Source organism: Bombyx mori, chromosome 18 (assembly GCF_030269925.1).
Source record: "Bombyx mori chromosome 18, ASM3026992v2".
In the NCBI taxonomy this organism is placed as follows: domain Eukaryota; kingdom Metazoa; phylum Arthropoda; class Insecta; order Lepidoptera; family Bombycidae; genus Bombyx; species Bombyx mori.
Genome location: NC_085124.1, coordinates 4,968,398 through 4,992,126, shown reverse-complemented (window position 1 = coordinate 4,992,126; position 23,729 = coordinate 4,968,398). Strand labels below are relative to the sequence as shown.

General features: G+C 37.4%; 1 protein-coding gene across 1 annotated transcript in view; it reads left to right on the top strand.

Moving 5' to 3' along the window:
• LOC101739459 (B-cell lymphoma/leukemia 11A) overlaps positions 1 to 8,942 on the top strand; it is a 62,537-nt gene extending 53,595 nt beyond the window's left edge. The window contains exon 5 of the mRNA XM_004928144.5: positions 5,295 to 8,942. Within this exon, the coding sequence (XP_004928201.2) occupies positions 5,295 to 7,294 (2,000 nt within the window). The 3' untranslated portion in view covers positions 7,295 to 8,942. The remainder of the gene's footprint in view (positions 1 to 5,294) is intronic.
• Positions 8,943 to 23,729: the final 14,787 nt, after the last annotated feature.

Sequence of the window (23,729 nt, the reverse complement as noted above, 5' to 3'; positions counted from 1 at the left end):
TCGCCATAACGGATCTTCGGCGTATTTCTTCCGTGCAGCCATTTTTTTTTATTGCTCATGTGGGCGGACGAGCGCGTAGCTTACCTGGTGTTATCTTGTTACTGGAGTCCGTAGACATCTACGACGTAAATGTGTCACCCACCTTGAGATATAAGTTCTAAAGCCTCAGTATAGTTACAACAGCTGCACCACCCTTCAAACCGAAACGCATTACTGCTTCACGGCAGAAATAGGCAGGGTGGTGGTTCCTACCCGCGCGGACTCACAAGAGGTCCTTCCACCAGTAATACAAGCCATACCGGATCTTCGGCGTATTTCTCCCGTGCAGCCACCCTTAGATGTTATTTGCTATAGATAATATCTATAATAACTATAGATCTACATGGCATCAATCATATTAATGTATTATATAGTATTTCAATGTTACCGACTAACGTACAACGCAGTTTAAACATTTTCGGGGCACAAACCACATCCGAAGGTCTCCCCGTCTAGACCCTCCTGTGTTTAAAAATTTCACCCCCACTGCCTCGGCCACAATGCTCCGTAATTACTGATCGCCCTTTGATATCGAACCAGTAGGACAATGTACAACGTGTTTTTTGAAATTCTTACGACAAATTAAAGAGTCTTTCATTTTATAAGATACTAGCTGATCCAGCAAACTTCGTACTGCCTCAATCGATAAATAAAAGACCTAAGCTTTTGTATAAACTTAAAACAAACAAAAGGAATCCGTCCGACGGGGGACACGTCAAAGGGAAAACAAAATTGTTATTTTTATTGAATTCCGAGCATTTTCATAGTTATCTACCTTTTAAACCTTCTCTGGACTTCCACAAATAATTCAAGACCAAAATCAGCCAAATCGGTTCAGCCGTTCTCGAGTTTTAGCGAGACTAACGAACAGCAATTCATTTTTATATTTTTATAGATTATTTATTTTTTCGATGCGCCCCAGTAGGTACTATAAGCGCGCGGAGGAGTTTCTTTAGACACATTTCCAGAAAGAGAGGTAACAATTTAGAGAAGCTACTGGTAACAGGCAAGGTATGCGGAAGAAGGCCCAGAGGCAGAAGTCTATAATGCACTGGTCGGACCAGATATGCTGCGCTCTCAACACTTTAGTCCAGAGCTATCCACACAGCCAAGGATAGGCAGGAGTGGCGAAGGATAATCCAGGAGAAAGTTATTAGAGGAGGCCACAACCGTCAGCATTGATGATTATCGACCCAAAGAGGAGATTTATTTTTAAGTTGTCATAAAAAAATTAGGCGGTTTCATTGTTGATAGTGGTAGTTAGGGCGCTGGCTTTATATATACATAAGTAAATCTGAAAATCGAATATCTAAAGGTAGCTGAGTTTTATTCAACACTCAAAGTGCTAAGTGCATACAATGACGATGCACTTTTTTAAGTGTGTGTATGTGTGTGTGTTTGTGTGTGTGTGTTAGTTTTTTCGAAATTCAAATCGATTTTTAAATCATCGTAAAACTCGTATTAAAATTAAAAAGTACTGCTATTTATTTATTTATTTTACCACTAATTTTTCTCTATTACAAAATATTTTGCATTTAGTTACGTAGATAGATCTCCGCAATCTAACATTCTACGATTGTTTTTTTTTTTTCATTTTATGATTACGCATACGGCTTAATAAACATACTACGGCGATATTTAATTTTAAGACGTCCTGTGTTTATGTAACTGCTGATATAACGTAGACCGTGAACTGGCAAACAAAAAAATCGGACCCTTCGAAAATAAAATTACTTTATTGTCGTGTTTGAAATTAGTAAAATTACAATTTTAAAATCTCGGTGAAATAAATTTTTATGATAATCAATCCGAATTGAAAACGTCGTAAATTGTAAAATTAACGTAATAAACACGAAATTAAATAATTTCGTAAAAGCCTTAATAAAACGACCTTAACACTTTTCCATGGGCCACGTCGAATGTGCTACTATATATCTACATTTTAAAAACAAAGTTTAGTTCCGCAACAATTTCGTGACTTTTTGACAAAACAAATTGAATACAGTATATTTAATTGCTCACCAAAAGCAATTACTCGTATACTCGTAAATACTAAAAATAATAATAATTGAAAAGTTTTTTTTTTTTTTATATTGCTTATATGGCTGGACGAGCTCACAGCCCACCTGGTGTTAAGTGGTTACTGGAGTCCATAGACATCTACATCGTAAATGCGCCACCCACCTTGAGATATAAGTTGTAAGGTCTCAGTATAGTTTTATAACTACATAATCGATTTCAGTGTAACAAAATTTTATTAGATGCAAGAATAATGATGTAAAATTGTTACACAAATTTGGTTACGTTAGCAGATATAAAATATACATCGCGTTATTTTTTATTAAATTTGATTAAAAAAAAGAAGTTTGTTTCCACAATAGTTCAATATTAATTTGGATTTTCGAATCACCAATTTAAAAAAGTAAACAAAACATTTTTCTGTTTAAGGTCATTGACCACACGTGTACATAATATAATAATCTTTAATGCCACACGTAGTCCAAAAACCGATCTTATCTATAATATAAACGATAGAAATTACACGCTCTCTAATCTGCGTAAGTCGGTATCAATCGTTGTTGGTACGACATGCTTTGTTGCTGACCCTACTTGTATTAAGCTACATTCGAGTACGATCAACAGAAAAACGAGTTTCTTTTTTTGGTAATTAAATCAATGATTATAAATTAGCCTTAGCTGTAGTTGTTTTAATGATACTCATAATTTGATCTTTTCTTCTCTCTTTTTGCAAAGACATCTATAAAAACTGTTACTAGAATAATATTTTCAATGGCAGGGTGTGTAAATAAGAAAAGTAGTAGAGCACACCAATGGTCTTTTTTTTAAATTCCCCTTGTAGGCTGACGAGCCATACGGCCCACCTAATGGAGAGTGGTTACCGTCGCCCATGGACTTCGGCAATGCCAGGGGCAGAGCCATGTCGCTGCCTACCGTTAAATACTCTCCACTATCCTCGCTTGAAATAAATTTTAGAAAAAAGAATAAATTTTTGGACTTCATCAAAAAGCCAAAATTACTACAAGGCCTCAAAAAACAAAAGATATTCTAATAAAAAAATATGTATTATATGTGTTTCTAGAAAACTATAATGATTGAAATAAAAAAATGAAAATTATGTTGAAATTGGCACTGAAATAAAACTAAATTCTTAATATAATTTACATTGCATGCAAACGTGTACAGTTAAACAAATAATAATTGTTCGCACAGTTCGTCTAAAGTACACAGAGAAGTATAAAAATCATTTTAAATTTTTTGTTTACGACGGTACATTGAAAACGATGACCAAAACTCCAATACAATGAACAATGCTCGGACAAAAAGGTCACAATATTGATATCGTGATAAATGACACGTATATACAGCGTGATGTTATTTTATACAACGTATCCAATACTTCCTCAATAACCATTTACTGGTGGTAGGACTTCTTGTGAGTCCGCACGGGTAGTAATGCGTTTTGAAGGATGGGGCAGCCGTTGTAACTATACCGAAACCTTAGAACTTATATCTCAAGGTGGGTGGCGCATTTACGTTGTAGATGTCTATGGGCTCCAGTAACCACTTAACACCAGGTGGGCTGTGAGCTCGTCCACGCATCTAAGCAATAAATAAAAATATAACAAAAAGAACGTGTTTAAACGTTCATACTTGTATAAAATTAGCGAGTACCGAATTAATTGTCTTATTAGGCACTTTTTAGGACTCAACACTATCTGCTCATTATTATACTGGATTCTGCGCACATTGAATGCTACCAAAATTTTCAGGTATTTCTTATCCTACCTATCCTGAAAGAAAACGTGCAATAATACATATACGTATTATAATGTAGCCAAATCACTATGAGCTAAACATTTTTTTTATTGCTTATGTGGTTGGACGAGTTCACAGCCCATCTGGTGTTAAGTGGTTACCGGAGCCCATAGACATCTATAAAGTAAATACCGCCACCCACCTTGAGATATGAGTTCTAAGGTCTCTGTTTAGACAACGGCTGTCCCGCTCTTCAAACTGAAACGCGTTACTGTTTCACGGCAGAAATAGGCAGGGTGGTGGTACCTACCCGTGCTGACTCACAACACGTCCTACCACTAGTAATCAGCTTAAAGGCAATATTTTTCTTTTTGTTAATTAAACATTTAGCGAAATTTAATATTAATATCCTCGAAGTGTTAAAAGTATTTAATGTGTCGTCATAAGTTCCTTAAATGTCAATAATAATTTGGGAGCTTTAAAGTTTGTAATGAGCATCAACCTGTATGTTCCTTCTTTCCGGTCGGTCACAATCTGACCGTTACATTTCAATAATCGTCTTAACAGTCGAGATCGCTTATCGGACCGCGCCCACCTTAGTGACGGGACTGTCGAATAATAATCGATAAAGATTCACTAGTGGGCGTCTAATCGATATTAATCATGTTGGATTAGAACCACGCACATGTGCCTTAAAAAGATCTTGCCAATGTTACGGGTGTTATTATGTGATTGACATTCGTGGCCTAAGATAATTAACACTGATTAATAGTAGCGTCTTATAGTATTATAAATGTGCATTGAATGAAACGATTTCGGTTTCAGATTGAATAGTTCACAATCTCACCGTTCGATTATGTTAATTTTCGTTCACATCACTAAAAGAGTTGAGACACGACCGTATGGTTAATAAAATGCGTCTCGGGTTCACAATGAGCCATCAAATTACTGTTGAAGTGGGCGCGGCTTGACCACGTGACCTTATCACGAAACCGTTCAGGATACATTCATCACTTATGAAATCCCACCACATATGAGAATTCATGAAACGCATTACGCACACATTACATCCTTCGCTAACTATTATCTAACAGCTTCGCGGAATCCGTTAGATAAATATTCTTTTTTTTTTTTTCTCTCTCTGAATCCGGATAGCGTTACGTAGATTTCAATATCAACAGTCTCAAACCGCGCGTGCGTACGTGATTCCGGCCCGCGTATATTTCATAAGATTTTAGAGGTGCATGAATCAAGCGAGACACGGAACGGCGATCACTCACCGCCGCCGCACCGAACCCTCGGACCTTCGCCTGATTAGCATTCGATCCTCGCGCGCTCCCTAGGCCCAGCACTACGATATGTGAGAGCTATTACTAGACACTTTGCCAGTGTTAATATTGCTGTAAATCTTCCATCGGAAAGCGTTCTCATCAATTTGGCTTTTACATGTTTTAACAGAGCTTTCTCTTTGTCCACAGAGCCGAGTAACTACGTTTGTTCAACTTGCAAGGCTCGCGTGCACTCTGCGTGGAGATTACTTCAACACGTCCAACACGTGCACGGCGTTAAAATTTACGTGGAAACATTGCCCCAACCGCATCTCAACAAACAGAACCATTCATCATCAAGCACGTCTTCCTCAAGTTCTGGTTGTTCTTCTACGGGTGCACCTCTTCCTCCGCCCACATTGCGCCATCATCCTCTACTGCCACCTCCAGACATGCATTCCCCTTTTGGAGTTGGTGGTCTTTTGCGAATGCCGCTACCTGGTAGTCTACCTCCATTAGCCCACCCATCTGTTCCTCCAGCTCCATTATTTGCTCGGCCGAATCACCATGACCATCGCTTTAGAATGGAACAACTCGTTTCGGAACAATTTCGTCACCACGGACTGAACCTTGCAGCCGCAGCGGCCGCTGTAGCTGCTAACTCCCTTCCACCACATCAGGCGTTTCCGTCACCGGCGGATCGACCACCTGTAATACCAACAACAGTATCAGCTCGAGACAGACCACCACCAGTATCTCAACCACTTTCACTTGAACCCCAGCTGGATTTTTACTCGCAGCGCTTGCGGCAACTGGCCGGTACGACCAGTCCAGGGGCGGCCACAGGCAATTCGAGCTCTCCTAGCCCCAGGAAGCATTCGCCTCCGTTCGCTTCCCCGTCGCCCTCCCGAGTCGGTCAGACTCCACCGGTGGGCGCCGGACCCGGAACGGTGGATACCCCTCGTGAAGCGATCAAACCACATAGCTCGACTTCACCAGAACGCCGAATAGAGCCAATGGCAGCCGATGCTCCCCCTCCCGAGCGCTCCACGTCTACTCCGCCAGTGAAACGCAACAACGATGAGGCTATACATTCCTGTGAGTTTTGTGGCAAGAAATTTAGATTCGAAAACAATTTAATTGTACATCGACGCTCTCATACTGGGGAAAAACCCTTCAAATGCAGCGAATGTGATGAAACTTTTGAAAAAGCATCTAAATTAAAGAAACACATGAAAGTACATCGATTACCAGATGTAAATGGTGAAGATGGAGAATCTGGTGGCGACACTGGAGAAGATGATTCTGATGATGACATGGAAGATGAGGAGCTCGAAGGTGAAGACGAAGAAGAAAATGAAGATGGAGAAGATGTAGAGGAAGCAGAAGATCTAACTGTTTCCAATAGTAGTGCTCCTACTGCACCTTCGAGGAAGCAGACTCCAGCGATACCCGCACATCCCCCAACGGCTTCTGTTGTTGGAGAATTAATGGATAAATTTGGACTATCAAATATTGCTCAATATAGCGAAGCTTTCAAACAAGCACTCCAAGAATCTGGAAACTCACTGAAATGGCAGCTTGCGAAAGATCGGGATAATAATAATGGCCCTCCTAGTGACAAACCAAATGGTATGCCACCGACAGCAGCTTTACGGTTAAAAGAAGAATTTGCCAAAATGCCGCCACAGCCCCATCCTCTTTTTAACCCTTTTGAAAATCCTTTCGAAGCTTCTAAGCGAATGAAACTGGATATGGAGAGAAGTGAAGGATGGTGGCTTCCCACATTGCATGCCCAGAGACCTCCTGAAAATATATTTGAAGGCCTTAAAAACAGCGGTAACGGCCTTCTCCAGAACCCTTTATTAAAATCTAAAGACGGACGGCGGAATGATACCTGCGAATTTTGTGGCAAAGTATTCAAGAATTGCTCCAATTTGACGGTTCATCGTAGATCTCACACCGGCGAAAAACCTTACAAATGTGAGCTATGTTCCTATGCGTGCGCTCAGAGCTCAAAGCTCACTAGGCACATGAAAACTCACGGCCGACTCGGCAAAGACGTGTATCGATGCAGATTTTGCGAGATGCCTTTCTCTGTGCCCTCGACTTTAGAGAAGCATATGCGCAAGTGCGTTGTGAACCAAAGCAACGGCGCTCCTTTGGCCTTGTCGGATGATTCTAACGCATGTAGAGACGAGGCCTCGTGACTCTACCCGTGGGGTGGGCTACGCCTGCCGCCGCCTGCGCCTCCCAGCCAGATCTTCTAAGATCATAAACAAACCTCACCATTCGTCGCTTCCTATTTTAATTTATTAGCTGTTTGGCACGAGCGGTCTCAGGTCCTAACATTCTGTGTCTAGTCTTAAGAGTTGAATTATAAGGACATTAAAATTGCAATACGAGCCCAAAATTTCGTATCGAAAGGCATTATTTAGTTATCGTACCTATCCCACGAACGGAGCAAGTGTTGAAATTACCCGTTAAATCATTGTTAATGTTGATTTTAGGTGGATCATTGTTTATTTTTCGGAGGCTGTAAGGTACTTCGGACGTTTTTTTTTTTTATGTTACGTGCATTCATTCGATCTTGTTTTGACATGTTTTATTTATAGACAAAAGAAAATGTGGAAACCAATGCCAAAGTTAGCTATGTTGATTTATGTCGATCTAATTGTTTAGTTGTATAGTGTCAATTAAATTAATAAAATTTTCCAGTATTCATAGGATCTTCATAGTTCGATGTAGTACGTGTTTCTCGGTTAAGTTGTTTCGTAATTTTTAGGGATTTTATCGTGTATAATAAAAAAATAAGAAAAATGTTTCCTATCTTAGACGAATATTTGTGTAAATATATGATTTTAAGTGAATGTGTAAATGGAGTACCTACCTAATGATGTTCATGAACATGATTCTCATACATAAACCGAAAACGAATGAATACGGTAAGTTTCCTGAAATCGATATCTACGCGATGTAAAAAGCAAAATTGGAATCGATTTAAAGGTTAGGTTATTCGTAATGTCTGTGTTTAAATTAGTAATAAAAAACATATTTAAGAACCAGTGAGTGAATCGTATGACGTCGTTTCGCGTTTATTTTTATTGTACCCTAGTTTTTTTTTCTTTCTTAAGACTGACGTGAAATAATTCCAGTTTTGTTTTTCGATTGACTTTCCCCTGCGGTCTGCGTGGAATGAGACTTCGGAAGCACCATTTAGTCCAATCGTGAACCTATCAGTATACGTACTTAATGTAAAATAAATAAAAAAAGATAGAATTTATATTAGATAATTGTGTAAGTAAATTATGCGAATGTTTTGTCGTCCATTGTCGGTTCGTTGTAATTAAGGACTTCTTCGGACGATATAAAAAATAAAAGACATAATATAATTCTCTGGTATGTCGTTTGAATTAGTCCTTGATTCTATTTAGCTTAAATGTCTACAGTGAATATTTTTGGCAAGCAGATGGTTCAGGACACAGAACTGAAGACGAAACTGTTTGTTAAAAATATGAAGAAAAAAAAGAAATAAATCTGTATAATTATTATTTTCAAATAAACTACACATCTAACCACTGACTTAGGTCAGAGAATCGTGACGCAAGTAATAAAATTATGAATAATTTTTTTCGCAATATGCATGTTTGCAATATTAATATATTCATTTGTTTTTTTCATTTAAAGTATTGTAATAATAATTAGCGACAAACGGACGATAAATTGGACAAAACATTTGAAGTAAAAAAAAAAATAAGACAAATTTTATTGTGTAACTATGTGAAAGATGGAACTGTTTTTATTATTTTTCATTTTTATTATTTTTATTTCAATAAATATCCGTGATTTGTTAATCGATTGAATTGTTTTATTTCACCTATAGATAGTTGCCATAATGAGTGTTATATTCCATAGGAAACAATGACACCGGCTAGATTTATGATAATAATATGCAGTTTTAAAGTTGAAGTCTAAAAATTTATTTGCACATTACTGAAAGCAGAGTTTTTGTAGCCACCCATGAGCCCATGGACAAATTGAATATCGGCGCCCACCTTGAGACTTGTGGTCTATATCTACATTATAATAAACGCAAATTGAAATTATTGAGGTTCAATTTTTATTACACGAATTTTTTATTATGTAAACCCAAATTAATTATTTAAAGAACGATAAGAAAAGAATAACATTATTTACATACAAGTTTATTTAAAAAAAAATCGAGCTTAGTTACGTTTTTCTCTCATTGCATTTCTACTTCAATTTAGATCCTCCTCCTCGCGTCGTTTCCTCACTGCTGAGGGTCGTGACCATTATATGTCGACAGGATTTTGCTCCTTGTAATGTCCCGCCAGCGCCTCCGATCATTGGCCGCATGAGGGGCGTCGTGGAATGGGATCTCTAGTGTGGTGCGGATTTGGTCGAACCACCTTGTCAATTTAGTATAAACCATTAAATGATTATATAAGCTGATCTTTTTTTTTTTTATTGCTTTCGATAGGCAGACGAGCTTACGGCTCATCTGATGGGAAATGATAACCGTCGCCCATAGACATCCAAACTACATCAGTGACTCAGATGCGCTGCCTATCCTGACCTGGATGGGCAGCCTTATGTATGTTACACCGGCTATCCTGTCCTTCAGACCGGAACACAGTATTACTGTTTTACGGCAGAAATAGACAGGACGATGGTACCAACCCGGGCGGGCTTCTACACAGAACCCTACCACCAGTTAAACTTTAAATAGCGTGTAGACCGTGTAGTATAACTAGATCCTTCTTCATATCACGTCCTTCTTCAAACGAGGCTTGTGGAGAGTATTTAACGGTAGGCAGCGGCTTGGCTCTGCCCCTGGCGTTGGTGAAGTCCACGGGCGATGGTAACCACTCACCATCAGGTGGGCCGTATGCTCGTCGACCTACAAGGGCGATAAAGAAAAGAAAAAAAGAAGATAGGTGATTAAGATACTATAGCCTTCAAGGACTCCCATTGGAGTACTAATGTTGTCCTGCAACCCTGACATTCTTCTACGGTGTCCTCGTAGGTGGCTGGCAAATCGAAACCCGCTCATACGACGGTTGGCACGGACTATTTTATACTTATTAACAGGTTAGGTTGGATCTCTTCCCTGTCGAAAAACTGTGAAAGGTTTTTTATTTAGTTTTTATTGCCAAGATAGGCGGACGAGCTCACCGCCCACCTGATGCTAAGTGGCTACCGGAGCCCATAGACATCTACAACGTAAATGCCGCCGCCCACCTTGAAATATGAGTTCTAAGGTCTCAGTATAGTTACAACGGCTGCCCCACCCTTAAAACCGAAATGCATTACTGCTTCACGGCAGAAATAGGCAGGGTGGTAATACCTACCCGTGCGGACTCACAAGAGGTCCTACCACCAGTAATTACACAAATTATAATTTTTCGGTTTTGATTTAATTTATTTTTATTACACGATCTTATTCCTTCACCATGGAAGTCAATCGAGAACATTTGTTACCTACGTATTTCATTAGAAAAATTGTTACCCGCCTGCGGGATTAAAACACCGTTGAATCGCTCGATACGAATGCACCGGACGTCTTATCCTTTAGGCCACGACCACTTACTTTCTACAGGTCTCTTTATATAGTAGTGGCCGAGAGGCTGCAAGCTACCTAAGATTTTTCCGGGACGGGAAACTTATGTGAATATTGACGATTATGATAGCTTGATCGTCAATATTCACAGAAGTTTTCCGTGCTGAGTAGAGGACTACTTAGCACAGATGGTCAAGCAAATGCTTTGTTTGTATGTAGGAATATACAAACAAAACATTTGTTTGACCATCTGTGAATGTAAACAAAGGATAAGAAAGCTTAATAGTTTTATGAATGAGTCTTTGTACCTTTGCCGACTCAATAGCAATATCCGTAAGGGATTTCTGGGAATCTGTCATGAATAGTTCATAAACACAAGTCGCTATACCCGAAATTGGCGCTATATCCAATCCCGCTATTACCGAATGAATTTCTTACGAAAGTACATATTATGCTTTAAATTCAAGGGACGTAAGTTTGACGTCGCTATAACCAAAAAGTCGTTACAACCGATTAATGAAACCCACTGTGATTGAAATAGCCAAATATAAAACTTTTAAGGGCAATTGTACTACCCGCCACCTGTTTAGTTTGTCCCTACTACCTAGAACCACTGCGTTCATCCACAGTGCGCTTCCAGAGATTATTTTTGGCACGTACCACCCGACTTTGGAATGAACTCTCCTCTACGGTATTTTCCGAGCGCTATGACATGTTCTTCTTCAAACGGGGCTTGTGCAGAGTACTTTACGGTAGGCAGGGGCTTGGCTCTGCCCCTGGTATTGCTGACGTCCATGAGCGACGGTAACCACTCACCATCAGGTGGGCCATATGTTCGTCTGACTACAAGGGCAATAAACAGAAAATTTAACCTCATCTATCAAAATATTCAAGTCAGTTGAAACTAAGTTTTAAGTTTAATAAAATACAAAGCAATTTAGCAATAAAAAGAAAATTTAACCGGATCTATCAGAAAATTCAAGTTGAAACTAATATATAGTTTAATAAAATTTAATGCGCTCTCAAAGTGTTTCGAAAAAACCTCTCGATACTGTAATACCCAAATACTGACCTGAATGAGATGGAATAGATTGATTGATCTGCCTCTAACATCCTAAAACTAGGAGTAAGCCGTCAATCGCGTGATAAGATAATATAATAAGTAATCTGTCAGTACGGAGCGAATAATGCAGAATCTGTTATTAGGGTGTGTTAATTAGACCAATATAAGTAGCATTAAAAAGTATTCCGATAATAATAGTAAATTTAACGTGAGCGATGTTGTTAACTCGCTAAGAATATCTGAAAGTATATTTTAATTATTTTAAATTTTTTATTTGTAATATTAACTAAAAATAGAGTTAAAAAACAGAGGATTAATTCTTTTTAATAGTTAAATTTTAATTAAATTTCGCCGAAGCAGTGGTGGTTAAACAATGATATGTCTATTTGTTGAAAGATGTACTAAAATGATTAAATTTTATAACAAACTTACTACTACCAGCAATGAATTGGTGTCATTCGGAATTTGAAAGAATATAATAATGATACATCGTTGATATGATAATTCAAGTGATGGTCTATTTTTTTTTATTTATCCTTTTAAGACAAATGGTCATATGGCCCACCTGATGGTAAGTGATTACCGTAGCCCATAGACGTCAGTAATGCCAGAGGCAGAGCCAAACCGCTGCCTACTATTAGAAAGGTTAGATTTGAAAGGTTAAAGTCTAAAGACATTTAAAATGCGTCCAGTTTTTTTTTGTAAAGACAACTTGTAGTTTCGTTCGAATATCGCTCAATGGATGGAATAAACTCATTCGTTGAAGCTATACGTGCGCCCCCTATCGTGCGTTGGTAATGCTGTGAGAAAAACTTCCCCGAAGTACCAAAAATAACGATACCAAGTTGCATCACAATCGGATGAATGGTTTAGAAACGCATAGAGGACAAACAAAAAAAATACATACTTACATAATATTTATGTATTATTTGGATTTGTATTGAAAATTAAAGTACTTAAATAATTCCTGATATTTGCTAAGTTTTTAATGAAGTACGATTTCTTTTTTAATTGGCATCTAGAAGAAGAAGAAATTGGTAATTCATTAAAAAAAGACCTATTGATGAATCTTGGAAAAGGCAAATTCGTTACAATTCAAAGCCGTAATTGCAAATCCGTAACTGCAAATACCTTTAAAGCACATAATACATGTTGAAAAAAATTTATACAAAGAAAACCCTATTTTTTATTTACTGAGCATACCTAAAACAAATTCAACAGCATTTGACACGTTAGTTCAATGTATGTTCAGTGTAGAGGTGAAATTAAAACACAATTGTGAAGTAGCGCCATCTAGCGTCGAGTAGCAAAACAACTGAAAATTTGTTTTGGTGCTTGGTACAAGTTTAAGCAATTTTCATTTATAATCCCACAATATTGGCATTTAGTAAAATAAGTGAATGGTCACAGTAATTTAAAGAGAAGTTTCGTTACATAAGTAATGAAATGTAGGTATTAAATTTAAGCCAGAGTGAAATTATAAGCTCCATTTTACATTGATCTATATAATAAAGTCGATGACAAACAGATACCGCTTATTTTCAAAAATGTTTTTCATGTTGTGCAATTAAGTCTTCCAGTTCTAAATAAAATATTATATGAATTTAAAAAAGCTAATTTAATATTAAAAAATAAAGTCACGAACTATAGATAGATTCTTATAAGAAAATATATAAATTTAATCTCATTATTTCATGGTTGGTTTGAAGAATAAGATTTTGTTGTATCGATTTATTGCAGTTGGTTTCGTAGTGGTTCGCTAGATGGCGTTAAAATTTTAGTATTTGAGTAACCATTTGTGATTTTACATTGACAATACTCCACTCACTAATTGTCAAAAATTGAAATGTAACAACCATAAATAAAAATACATTGTATTTTCTCCACACAAAGCTACCAGAATTAGTTTATATTTAATAAAATTTAACAACTTTACTAAGTAAGAACTCACATTTTTTGTTTGACCAAAGCGTTTAGTCGATGACACTGACTGTTCGATACTTCACCTTGTATATCTTCACGCTTTAGAAGAAGCTGACAAATACGTCAAATTTTAGGTATCCTACGAACGATACTAAATGTATGCGCTGAATCTATTAGGCTATATGTCAGCAGTCGACTCAACTCTTTCTATCCATATTGCGTAGTCTGACGAAATTTACTCAATGTACAAAATCAGACTGCCTTTATATTTACATCGCTTATTTTGTACTTACATGATGTTTTTTCCCCTACCTAACCACTGGTAGCCTTAAGGGTTCAGCCTGAGAGAAATCTCTTACACCAGCTCTAGCAGGAGCAGTGCCTCCCTGAATCCACCACCAGATCGGGATCGGTGAGAACTTCAGTGGATTGTATCTGTGGGCTTGCGACTTGACGCGATCCACTGCGACTTATTAGTTTATTGACGTGTGTCGCCATCTGCCTTCTGATGAAGGCGACGCCATTTGATTTCTAAGATGTGTACTTATAAATTAAATTTAACTGGATGTATTAGTAAAGAATTAATGCGTTACGTTTTATTTATCTCAATTCAAATAAAGTTATATAAAGTAGTACATAATTCGAGAGGAACACAAATTCCAATTAGAAACTCCTTTTCGTCCATGTTTTAGATTCATTATTAAAATGTATTCATTCAGTAACATCACATACTTAACAGTTATCATAAACATACATAAATAACATACTAAACAGTTATCAAAGCGAATGAGAAATCAAATATCAATATTAATACTCCAACTCATTTAAGATGAATGTATAATCTGTGGTGTTTTTATTTAAAAAAATCAAATTGGCTTAAATGTCTCGTTACCAGGGCATAAAAACTTCAAAAAAACATAATTTGATTTAATTTCAAAATTAAATGTTTAATTTTTAAAATTAGAACGATCTAGCTTCGAATAAGAATAGTCAGTGGGAGTCAATAATCAAAGCGCTCAGTCAACCGAATCCCCATAGTACGGTATAGTTGACTGACCAATGGACAGTGAGTGGCACGTGTGACCACGCCTACAGCTTGGACCGTGGTCACGTCGAATGTTAATCCGAGATTTGTTTAAATTTCGATCGCGTTCTTATTTTGAATTTTTTAAACTTTTGTTATTGATTTAATTTGAACAATCAATTTTTTTTTGGAGGAAATACAATAAAATCTATTCGAATTTCAAATTTGTTTCACATTTTTTTTTTTTTAAATGAAAATTATTTTGTTATTGCACTTTTGATACTGAGCTATTATGTTTTTCTGAACATTATATGAGTGAAGTATGCTCACGAGTACTCACGGTTAGCGTTTGCTGCCACAATGTACGCCGCTTGCTAGTTCTCGTATGATAGCACATTGCAAAAAAATAATTAAAAAAATTATTACTGAACGAAATTGACCGTTATTTATGTCCATATGGATATTAATGTTACCATTATAATGTTTGACCATCTGCCTATATTTGACAATGCATATTTTTTTGCGAATGCATTTCGCATTTCCGAAAAGGGGTACTGAAAAAACTGGTTCTTGATTGAAGCATTCTCTATACAGTTTAATAATAGAGATGTTCTAAACTTATTTAAGTAAATAGTTGTTTGCATATTTTTTTTGGCATTTTGCCATAATTCTTACTGGTGGTAGGACCTCTTTTTGAGTCCGCGTGGGTAGGTACCCTGCCTATTTCTGCCGTGAAGCAGTAATGCGTTTCGGTTTGAAGGGTGGGGCAGCCGTTATAACTATACTGAGATCTTAGAACATATATCTCAAGGTGGGTGGCGCATTTACGTTGTAGATGTCTATGGGCTCCTGTAACCACTAAACACCAGGTGGGCCGTGAGCTCGTCCACCCATCTAAGTAATAAAAAAAAAAAGACTTACATATATTACATATATTAACAGAATATTAGTAGTTTTGGATATTACCTATTATTATTATTTTTTAGCATGGTTGGCTCCTGGGATACCTGGTGTTAAGTGGTTAGCGAAGTCCATAGAAATCTACAAGTTGAATGCCGCCACCTACCTCGAGACATGAGTTCTGCGGTCCCAATTCTTTATAGTACAACGGCTGGTAATAATATAAATTGACAGTAGTACTGGCTGTTAATAAAACTTCAGGTGAGATAATGACGTAGGCGTCATACGATGTAGAGCTGCATTTAGTCGTGTGCAAGTACTTGAATACTTGTAGAAGTACAACTTCAAGTGCAAGTGCAAGTACAAGTACACGTGCAAGTGCAAGTGCAAGTGCAAGTTATTACGACGAAGAGTTAGACGAGCGAACTAACCCACAGACACAGCTCACTGAGTTTCTCGCCGGATCTTCTCAGAGGGTTGCGATTCCGATTCGGTGGTAGATTATGCGAAGCACTGCTCTTGCTAGGGCTAGTGTTAGCAAATTCTCTCAGGTTGAGCCCGTGAGCTCACCTACCCGTCCGGGCGTAGTTGGAATAGTCCCTTGGGCTACCATCGAATAGGTAGAGAAAATAGTACAAGTATACTACTATACTACATTTGCAAGTAACGAAAAGAGTAGTTTTTTTACCTATGCTGGTAGCCTTGAGAGGCTATTTCAGCGTTACCCTAAGATGTAGGTGATCTCACGGGGCTCCAACCCAAACTAGAGGTCCAATCTGGTGTTAGGACCTCTTGTGAGTCCGCGCAGGTAGGTACCACCGCCCTGCCTATTTCTGCCGTGAAGCAGTAATGCGTTTCGGTTTAAAGGGTGGGGCAGCCATCGTAACTATACTGAGACCTTAGAACTTATATCTCAAGGTGGGTGGCTCATTTTCGTTGTAGATATATATATGGGTTCCAGTAACCACTTAACACCAGGTGGGCTGTGAGCTCGTCCACCCAACTAAGCAATAAAAAAAAAAATCACAATCACTAGGTACATCAAAACTAATAAGTCATCACACAACCAAAATGATTAGTGACATGTTTGTTACCTAAACGATATTTTTATTTATCACGAAAATACATTTTTCACCCCATAGATAGGTACTTGCTTGGGGTTTTAACAGAGAAACGTTGAAACGGGTCAGCGAGGTCACTCGGAGGGTTGTAATAAAGGGTTAAAACTGCCCTAATAACTGTCCGCTAGGGTTCCATTCAATGTGTTATGTACTTTCGTAGCTATTTTTTTTAAACGTCCATAGCGTTTATCAACTCTCCATCGGGTAAGCCGTACGCTAGTTTGCATACAAAGACAGGAAAAAATTAATTAAGTCTATTTAAGCGGGAAAAAGGTAGGTTTTTTTTTAATTGCTTATATGGAACCCATAGACATCTACAACGTAAATGCGCCACCCACCTTGAGATATAAGTTCTAAGGTCTCAAGTATAGTTACAACGGCTGCCCCACCCTTCAAACCGAAACGCATTACTCCTTCACGGGAGAAATAGGCAGGGTGGTGGTACCTATCCGCGCGGACTCACAAGAGATCCTACCACCAGTGATATCACAAGAGGTCTACCACCAGTAAGTTTCTGCATTAGTTTTGTACTTTATTACTATTTAAGCTCAATGCTTTAAGCTTAATGTCGGTTCTGGATAACACTCTAGATTTATTCCAAGGTACACTTATTATAAGTTAATAAAAAAAAGTATCTATGAAATGTATTTACTCTATTGGTTTTTTAAATCAGTAATTTAGTTAAAAAAATATTTAAAATGTAGGTAATTTTAAAATAGAAAGTCTGTGTCTAAGATGCTAAAAGAGACAAAACTTTACACTAACAACAATGGCACTTAAAGTCTCCAAACATCAAACACCACGTCTTAAACATTCAAAATCTTCATTTAAAGACCACTTTGCTGAATGTAATCAAAGCAATAGCCAGAATAGGTGTGCATAGTTACAATATAACTAACGGATCCTGGTCTCCGTACCAGTAACTCGATCAACCAACTAAACAGCCAACGGGAGGTCTAAATTAAACGGCCGAGTTGTTACTCGACAATTCGAATCAGAATTCAAAACCGCGTCTCTCTTAATCCGTGTTGGGGTTCACAATAAAAGGTAATACATTTCGACTTTTCTCTTTGTTTTGGGATTCTCGATCTTATTGTCTGCTCGATTATACCTAAAACACCTCGACGGGGTCAAAAATAAGATTATCCGAGCGAAAGTAGAAGGTGAAAGGGAGACATTTCGTTTTTAAGGCTCGACATACAGCTGCCAGATTAATTCTTGTTTTATATTTAATTTATAGGGAGTTGTAATGTATTCTTATAATATATTTTCAGTGAAGTAACTTTAAACTTAGATTGAAGGTTATAATAAAAAATGTCATAGAAGATTAGATTTTTTGTAAAGTAAATAAAATAAACCAATATATCTAATTTAAAACGACGTGCGTCTCCCCGTTTTTGGCATTATTTTACAACAGATTAAAAAAAATTATTCAAGTTCGAGTTAATGATTTAAGGATTCACTTTTATACTTTTAATCACATACATACTTTTAATCCCTAGTTCACCTTTTTAAACAATAAACATTTTTGAAACGCCCCAAGTCACGTGCTTTTTTAATTATAACCAGATCTTCCGTCTTACTTTTTTTACCTTATTGCTTCATTTTAGAAATCGTTTGTGACTAAGTTTGGAATGTGTATTTACTAAAAAATTTTTTTAGCTACCGTTAGATTTGATCTCTGGCATAGTCGCATCACCCCAAAACGAATACACCGGGCGTTTTATCCAATGGGCCACAGATTTTTGCCTCGTACCATCCGGCTATGGAATGAGCTCCCCTCCACGATGTTTCCCGAGCGCTATGACATGTCTGTCCTTCTTCAAACGAGGCTTGTGAAGAGTATTAAGCGGTGGGCAGCGGCTTGGCTCTGCCTCTGGCATTGCTGAAGTCCATGGGCGACGGTAATCACTCACCATCAGGTGGGTCGTATGCTCGTCTGCCTACAAGGGCAATAAAAAAAATTGTGTGTGTCGTGGGACACCGGATAAGAACGAAGTTCCTTATTATAAAAATATTAATTTTAAGTTCTATTCGAGGTATAAAGAAAATAATTATTCGGGTATACATTTTTTATTATGATTTTTTTATTGATAAAAATAAAAATAATCGCAAGGGTCAACCACTCCGCAGTGCAATGAAGCAGCCTCGCCCTGGGGGAACCGCCTGCGTGATCACGGATCCCTGCGCCAGCTAAGTATAATTTATCCAGTTTTTTTTTTCATTTTTCCTACCTCAGCTGATAGCCTTGAGAGGCTATATCAGCGTAAGCTTAACTAGTAGGTGAGCTCACGGGGCTCAGACCTGACGACTTTGCTAACACGAACCCTAGCACGAGCCGTGCTTCGCAGAATCTACCACCGGATCGGAAACGCGACCCACTGAGAAGATCGGGTGAGAAACTCAGTGGGCTGTGTCTGAGTGTTAATTTACTCGTCGAGCCCTTCGTCGCAAGCGACGAGTTCGACGAGGACGATGACCGGTGCTTGAGGTACATAAAAGCACCGTTAGTGGATCGGGAGGTTTATCCAGAGAAATACGAGAACGTCTATCAACTGTCAGCTCGTCAGTGCGATTCAGGAATTGTTGAATTTACGTGCAGCGACATCCGTTGATAAAAAACTAAATAGAAAAAAATCTTACGTTACGGACGTTTTTTCCCGGTTAGAGTACCCCTCCGCATCGTCCCTTAAGGAACTTTGTTCCAAAAAAAAAAGATATTTCCTTACTTCAATTCATACATTTCTAAATAAAGTGCAAGTATATGGCAAGATATTTCCTTACTTTAATTCATACATTTTTATTTAAAGTGCGAACTGCAAGTATATGGCAAGCCTAAGCCCAGGTGTCGGTCGGCTATAAGCGGCGTAGATGGCGCCCGCTCATTTGTGCTCAGCAATTAACTCGTAGATTCGCGAGTCGAGCCCGCAAACACTTGGATGTTATCTTTGTTACACTACAAAGTTGTTGTTGCAATCAAAATATTTTGCGGACAACAAACTCCGTTGAATTATTCCGTTTGTTATAAATGTTAAAATATTTCTGAGTCGGTTCATGTCTGTTGTAATTTTTTTTTGTTAAAATTAAAGCTATGTTTATTTGTATAGTAGCTGACCCGGCAGACTTCGTAGTGCCTCAATCGATAAATAAAAGACCTAAACTTTTGTATAAAATAAACATAAAACAAAAGGATTCCGTCCGACGGGGGACACATCAAAGGAAAAACAAAATTTCTATTTTTATTAAATTCCGAGCATTTTCATATTTTTTTACCTTTTACCTTTTAAGCCTTCTCTGGACTTCCACAAATAATTCAAGACCAAAATTAGCTAAACCGGTCCAGCCGTTCTCGATTTTTAGCGAGACAAACGAACAGCAATTCATTTTTATATATAAGAAGATAAGAAGAAGATGAGTTAATCTAGAACTGCTTATAAATTTATTTAAGCCTTGTACCACAAAGTACGTACTATATTAGGCAATGATCTCCATTACAAACGTCTATAATAATTTTGTTCAGCTCTTGCAAGCCTTGCTGCCGATGGGAATTGACGATGAAGCACCATTAAAACCATTACCTACTAGTAACGTTTTAATCAAATTAAAGATGGTGTGAATCCCAGCGAATACAACATTACAAGTCTTAAATAATTACCAACGTTTTGAAAAACGTAAAAAGATTTTAACACATTCCCCAAACTTGCATAATGTGAATACTTGAAAACCAAACATTGACTTGTGTTATTAAGAAAACGAGGGAGAACAATTATTTTTCACAACGTTATTTATGTGTGCATCAATTCGACATACTTAATACATTATTAATTTGACGATTGTACTGGTGGTAGGACCTCTTGTGAGTCCGCACGGGTAGGTACCACCGCCCTGCCTATTTCTGCCGTGAAGCAGTAATGCGTTTCGGTTTGAAGGGTGAGGTAGCCGTTGTAACTATACTGAGACCTTAGAACTTATATCTCAAGATGTGTGGCGCATTTACGTTGTAGATGTCTATGGGTTCCGGTAACCACTTAACACCAGGTGGGCTGTGAGGTCGTCCACACATCTAGGCAATAAAAAAATAAAAAGATTTAATTACATACAGAGATTTTTAAAAGTCAAGCTGACAGTATAATAATATGCTTGATTGAGAGGTTCAAATTTTGATATCTCCCGCCAATTTGTTCGATAACTTGACAACCAACCTATTGCGATACTAGTGCCACGCACTACAGCAGAGTGGGCAAAGCAAAAAAAACTGCGATACTTTAAGACAAATAATTTTCTGTATGGAAACTAGCGACATCTTGTTATGGATGCCCCTAAACTTATATGTTGTTAAAGTTAAGGCATTTAATTAGTGTATAACTAAACACTGAAAATAATAAAACAATAAATCATACAACTTTTTATTTGTTATAGACAAATTGATTCAATTTTATCAATTTGTGGTTTCCGAAAATTTTCAAAATCCTTCATTATAAATAAAATATAGGATAGGTAATATGTTTATGCCATCTACAGGAGCAACGAGAAACTAATCGAAGCGAAGCCATCTAGTGGACGACGCCCGTAAACATATGGTATGGCGGTGATTTTCTTAATTATATATAACTTTAAAATACATTAATACTGAGCTAACGTACAGTATGCATATTTCGATAAGTACATAGTATATTAAATGAACTATTAAAATAAATAATTTTGGAGCTCAATGAAATTACGCCAGGACAAAAAAGGATTATAAAATGCTATCAAGCCGCATGAACTATAACCGGCATGTGTCGTTTGCCGTCATCAAAACAAGGAAGTACATTACAATGAGGTAAATAACAAAGAAATATATAACAAAAGGCTTTCACGGAGGGAATGTGGACAATTTTACACGAGTATTTACAGCCCGCTGTCCAACGGTCTGGGGGAATTGTCGTGTAGAGCATGCAACAACCATCGATATGTTTGTCGATGAAAAAAACGAATTAATACAAAAACATATTTTGAAAGATATTATTCTAGAAAATTCTTTTTACGTGTGATTGGGTAATACAAAAGATAGTTTTATTTATTTATTGTATTCATGGAATTATAATTTGAGAGCGTTAGATATTGTGTTTTTGATCTGTACATGGTATGTATACAGGAAGTTAATTTTTCAGTTGCAAAAAGTAATGATTATCATTGCGGTGTTTGTGCACTAAATTCATAACTTGAAGAAACAATGAAGAAGAAGAAGAAGCAATGGCCTTTATTAAAAAAAATCTATGTAAATAAACTTGTTCCATAACGATTTCTTCGAAAAAGACCTGATATTCTGATGTGTTGTTTATCGACATTGTTTTATTTCATCGATAAACAAAATTGTAGCTCTAGCAAGCCGTCATCAACACCGCATTCAGAAAATCTACACTTAACCAGAAGAGCTAGCCCTCCCATTTATCCTTACACTCGCATTGTCCGGAGAGGGGGCAGACTCGGTGGGGAAACGGGTGCCTAATTCGGGGGGAAAGGGCAGTCAGCATTTAGTGCAATTTACCGACAATTTTTATATAATTCACAACGAATTACTTTGATGTTTCTCCGTTTGATGTTTCAAATGTATTCGAGTCAGTGAAGTTGAATTAAGTACTATGTTACAAAATAACATAGCCTAACAACCAATAGTGGAATAGATAATCACAATAAATTGTGTTTTTTTTTTATATAGCTATAAAGTTACAATAAAGTTTTATACAAATATATACATGCATGGTCTAACTAGCATTAAATTAAGGACGCTCCAAACAATTCCGCCATTTTAAGGACACACGAAAAAAACAATTGCACACGAGATACGTATGAGATCTTAACTTCACAAAATACGTACGCAAAATAACCCATCAAAAACAAAACATAATTAAAACCCCACACGGAGGGCGCTCCCTCCTCCCTCGGAGGGAGAACGTTCCGGCCCATCAGTCTGGCCACGGCAATTCAGATGATGAATTAATCCAACAAATGTGACGCTATCACTTAGCCCTAATGTACGGGTGTAATGTTACACCGAAAATTCGGAGGCTGCGTCGGAAAATCTTGAGTTAATGCTCGACTTGTGTTTTGGCAGATTATCTCCGGTTTTTCTGTAGACCGCAGGATCTACTCGCAGAGTTTTTATTTTAAGAAAACATATTATTATATAACTTTCTTTATCTGAGTATACATTTGTATATCCTAATAGATATCATAATTAAGTTACTATAATTTATCGCAAATATATCTTTTGAGCCCATTCTAGAATGTAATTTTTGACCACCGTTTACTTACGCATTTAAATTACGCTGTAGTAGATAGGTACCGTCAAGCTAACTCATCTTTTTTTTTTCATACATTATTCGCCATAGCACTATTAGTCCTTTTGCTGGCCTCTTCTTTGTTGTGGTTATTCTATGGTTTTGTGAACGAACTCACGGTCCATCTGATGGTTACGAGAGCCCATAGGCACCACAACATGACCACCATCAAACCTCATCCTTAAGTCGATCGACGTCTCAGTTATAAATCAAATCGGAAAGCAAGACTGCATCACGGTGGGAATAAGCAGAATGGTAGTGCTTATAATCCCGTACGAGCTTATTAAACGTCCTACCCACCAGAATTGATTAGCTTTTAGATCACAAGATCGGTGAAAATCAATCTTAGACAGAAAAGAATAAAACACTAATAAGCTATACAATATAGTTTAAACAAGAACAAAAGATACAAGACAATAATTTTAAATATATAGGAGCAAGCTACAAAGATTATCCATTTCCGTACAAGAAATTATGGTAATCACACAAAACGCACACAAAACTTGGCATTGCTGAAGTCCATGGGCGACGGTAACCACTCACCATCAGGTGGGCCGTATGCCCGTCTGCCTACAAAGGCAATAAAAAAAAAAAAAAAAAAAAAAAAAAAAACGCGATCTGCTCATGAGATTCTCTCGTCCACAGATATCAAACTAAAACTCGTTAGAAAATGTGACTGCTCTGAATAAAGGTGTTGTTTTAATTACATT